Below are 4,360 nucleotides of genomic sequence, written 5' to 3'. Positions count from 1 at the left end.
TTTCCAGCTAACCACTGCAAACATCACTCTGAGACAGGCAGGGCTGAGGAGCTGTGACATCCGGACTTCCTTGGCCGCTCCTATCCTTGGTGATCATTCATCAATAGCAACATTTTAAACTCACATAGCACTTAATACCTTTGGCTTAAGTTCTCTCATTCAGTCTCGGCTCCATCTCTAGGTTGACTTATTGTCCTCATTATTCTTACAAGTAAACTAGAGCTCAGATGGACTGAGTGATCTGAAAGAGCCTGAATATGAACCCAAATCTTCTTCCTCCCAGGTCAGGGCTCTTTCTACACGACACACATCTCTGTGCATCTTCAGCACCGTTACACTACACCCTGTAATGCAGCTTTCTTCACGCCTTTTCTTTTTATACTCATCAATATGGGTACTAGTGTCTTCTTAATTAGGTTACCAGTTTTCTAAGGATGTAAGTCAGGTCTCATATTGCTGTTTTGTCAAATGAGTAATGCTCTGTTAAACACTCAATAAGTGTCTAAGCATTTAATTTGCTTTTTAATCCATTACAAAATGTAGGAAATAAGCAACCAAGATGAAAAACACAACATATGTTCTTTGATGTGTATTGAAAATCAGTGAACACCCTGAGGCATTAGTGGTAGTTTTCAAGGCCCGATTCATTGCAAAGTCTCTGAAACCACTGAGGGCCTGAACATGCTATTTGGGTGTCAGAATTCCATTAGAGGTGATTAGACTCAGTCCCTACCAACCTACGTACCAATGCCTCAGTCGGCCTATGGTTCATCAAATTCTTGAATTTCATGCCCCACGTCACTGTGCTTCTGTTGAATGCCAATGAGAATACTGGATGAAGAATCATGGACAACTCATTCCTTATAAATCAACATCAAATTCTACTCTCAGTCTCCATACACAATAGCAAAAAATATGTGTTTTTCTTCAATCCCAAGGATTCAGCTAAATAGTCATGACTTGCTCCTATCATTTTTAATGGGTCACAAAAAAGAGAATCGATCTTTCAGTCCCATTAGACACAGAGGATTTGTCCACGCAGTAGTATTCTGCAACAATAGGAGGGTAGCATTGCCTTCTTGCAAAGCTGTGTAACTTTTAAAGCTAAACCATAGCAGTAGTCCCCACTCCAGGTCAATGAGGTATGTCAGGTACTCATGATTTGAGAACAAAGACAAGAAAGAATAAGAAATCACAGGCATTTTTCTAAATGCTTAGCTCAGATTTTAAAGCTGAAATTTCTACATTCAAAACAAAGTAGAGATTGTGTGTGTCATACTCATCAAACTGCATGCATTGTAGTGTGCACCATTTTTGTATATAAATTATACCTCAGCAAAGCTGTCGAAACAAAGTGATGATCCTAATAGTATGTTTCACTTTGAGTGTTACTGAGAAGAAAAGGGAGAAACAAAAACGACAGCAACAGTTTTCATTAGAATCAGAAACTGTTTTAAAGTCTAATTGGCTCCAGAGGAAATACTTGGGGTGAGATAGCAGGAGTAGGTTTCTTAGGAGCAGGTGGTCACCTTTAAGAAATTCTTCAGCCTGGAAATTCTCCAAGTGCCAGAAGGCCCACACGCGCTGCCTAACTCTTTTAAGGTCCACACATCTAAAGTTTTGGTGTCGTTGCAAGATTTACAGTCTGAACATGGTACAAACAAAAGAAAAAGAAAAAGGAAAACATTTCCATACAGCTGTAATTCTACAAGACAAGGCGCCTTCTCTTCTCCCAGAAATCTTAGTTTCCCTGCCAACTTAGTAACGACATTACTTCGGGGTCAGACCATGAGACCCCACATACTGGAGGCTCACATCCAACCACAGTCTTCATGTCAGCCAGCCTAAGGGCCCCAGAATTTGAAGCTCATCCATTCTTTTGGGTAGAAGAGACAAATTTACTTACTTTCCAGGCCAGAAGCTCACTCACCAGACCCTTCATAGAAAGGTCAATTCTCACTTAAACTGCAGTCTCAAAGAAGAGCTTCAAAAGACACAGGTTAATTTCTGAAGAAGGCGAAAAGCTTCCTGAGAGCTGCTTTGACCTCCTTGTTTCTCAAAGTGTAGATGAGGGGGTTGAGAGTAGGACTCAACATAGTGTATAGCACACCAGCCAACTTGCTTTTCTCCGCGCTGTAGCTGGAGACAGGGCTTATGTAGGCGCAGAAGACGGCAGCATAGTACACGCACACCACAACAAGGTGCGAGGAGCAGGTGGAAAAGGCTTTCTTCTTCCCCTCCGCTGTCCGCATCTTTAGGATGCTGGCGATGATGAAGCCATATGACACGATGGTCATCAGGAAGTTCAGTATACCATAAAAGGCATCAGCCAGGACAATCATGATGCTGTTCACATAGGTGGAGCTACAGGAGAGAAGTAGCAGAGGAGGGACCTCACAGAAGAAATGGGCGACAACATTGGGGCCACAGAAATCCAAGCGCAGCATCAGCCCAGCGTGGATGGCCGTGTTGAAGGCACACAGTGCCCACACACCTGCGACCAGCATGCCACAGAATGCCTTGCTCATCGCGGTGCTATAGTGCAGCGGGTGGCAGATGGCTGCATACCGGTCATAGGCCATGACCGAGAGGAGGAGCAGCTCGGAAGATGCAGCCCACGTGAGGAAGTAAAGCTGGGCCATGCAGCCCCCATAGGAGATGGAGTTCTCCTCTAATACTAGACCCTCCAGTGCCTTGGGCATGATGGAAGATGTACAGATAATATCCATAGTTGCCAAGTTGAAGAGGAAAAAGTACATGGGGGTACGGAGCCTGGGGTTGAAGGCGATAGCCAAAATGATAAGAATATTTCCTGTGAGTGCCACAGAGTAGAGGGAGAGGAAACAGCTGAACAAGAGCACACGGTACTCTGGGTGCTCTGAGAAACCCTGCAGGACAAACTTTGTTACCAGAGTCTGGTTACTCATGGTCCTTAGGCTGAAAGAGGTTTCTGGGACTATGAGGTGAATCTCCAACCACAGCTTCATGTGATTTCGGGGCTAGAGAGAGAAGCAAGGTGTCCTGAGGAAAGCTGCTATCCCGTTTCATTCATACCCAACATGATGCACAGCAATATTAAATAGATGTATTAAGACTCAGTTAAGATAAACACAAAAATATAACAATAGGCAAAGGGTAGAACATTCAATTCATAAAAATCAGGTAAAAATGTCCAACTGAACTCTTGAAGCATCACTCAACCTCAAAGAAATGCATGCCAAATAAATAATCCACTCTTTATCAGCCATGATTTGGCAAAACTGGAAATGCATGATACTGACTACCATTAGCGCAGGTGCCAAGATATAGGCCTCTTACAATTCATATTTCATTTGAGCCACAACATTCACTTCTGGGAATTTATCCTGAAGAAATAAGAGGATCTTCAAGTTGTCATTACAGCATTATTTATAATAGCGAACATTTTAAAGTAGCCTATACTCTTAAAGATGAGTCTGTATGATACATTGATATAATATATTGCAGTGTGCTTATCAGAATGAAGCTTTAGAATGCTTATGAAACTCTGATGCTTGTGAAAATAAACTAAAATGGTTCAAAATAAGTGTGTACAACTTTTGATCATTTTGAGTCTTAAAAAAGCATGTCTGTATACGTACCTGTAGGAAAAAACGGCTGGTGAGTGATGGACTCGGATTTCAACAGTGAGGATGGATTGCAGTTGATTTCCTGTCGTTTTTGCTGCTCTGTATTTTCTGATTTTTCCATTTACTAACCTTTCTAAAAGGCATGTATATCATGGAATTCTCTGTCTAACAATTCTTCTGTAGCTCCCCATCACTGACAGAGGAAAGGCTCCCACCTGCTACTCCTGGATCCACCTCCTCTTCAGCCAATGTCTTCCTAGTGGTCTCACCCCTCAAAGCCCAACCACGCCCACAGCTCCCAGTCTTGTCAACGCATGAACCACACCAGGCTTTTGTGCATTCATCCTTGCAACCCACTCAGCCAGGAATGCCCTCCTTCTCAGGAGCCAGCTCTTTTACCAGCACCCCACACTTTTCAAATATCCCTTCCCTAGAAACAAAGGACCATTTTCTCCTTCGTAGCCCTTCAGGATCCAGAACTCACTTCTATTGTAGAGTCCATTACAAGTCACTTCGTGATCAAGGTATCCAAATATTTGCCCTATGGTAGGTATATCTGCCTCATTTCTCTCTGGGCATCCTTTTGGGGCACTCAACCCAATGCCTGGCATGGAACAGGTGGGCCCTCTGATATGTTTGTTGAAATAATGTTGAAGAATAGTCTAGTATGGAGAAGGAAATGGCAACCCAGTCCAGTATTCTTGCCTGGAAAATCCTATGGACAGGGAAGCCTGGTAGGCTACAGGCATGAG

At 43.1% G+C, this 4,360-nt stretch overlaps 1 protein-coding gene across 1 annotated transcript; it reads right to left on the bottom strand.

Annotated features, from left to right (window-relative positions):
• Positions 1 to 2,000: 2,000 nt before the first annotated feature.
• LOC133240691 (olfactory receptor 13A1) lies at positions 2,001 to 2,992 on the bottom strand. Its single transcript, XM_061405872.1, has one exon. The coding sequence runs from the start codon at positions 2,985 to 2,987 to the stop codon at positions 2,001 to 2,003; it is 987 nt and encodes a 328-aa protein (XP_061261856.1). The 5' UTR covers positions 2,988 to 2,992.
• Positions 2,993 to 4,360: the final 1,368 nt, after the last annotated feature.

Source organism: Bos javanicus, chromosome 28 (genome assembly GCF_032452875.1).
Source record: "Bos javanicus breed banteng chromosome 28, ARS-OSU_banteng_1.0, whole genome shotgun sequence".
Taxonomy (NCBI): Eukaryota; Metazoa; Chordata; class Mammalia; order Artiodactyla; family Bovidae; genus Bos; species Bos javanicus.
This window is presented reverse-complemented; position numbering and strand designations above follow the sequence as displayed.

What these genes read in the sequence shown, in the direction of transcription:
- LOC133240691 (XM_061405872.1), bottom strand. Translation starts at nt 2,987, where the DNA reads ATGAAGCTGTGGTTGGAGATTCACCTCATAGTCCCAGAAACCTCTTTC.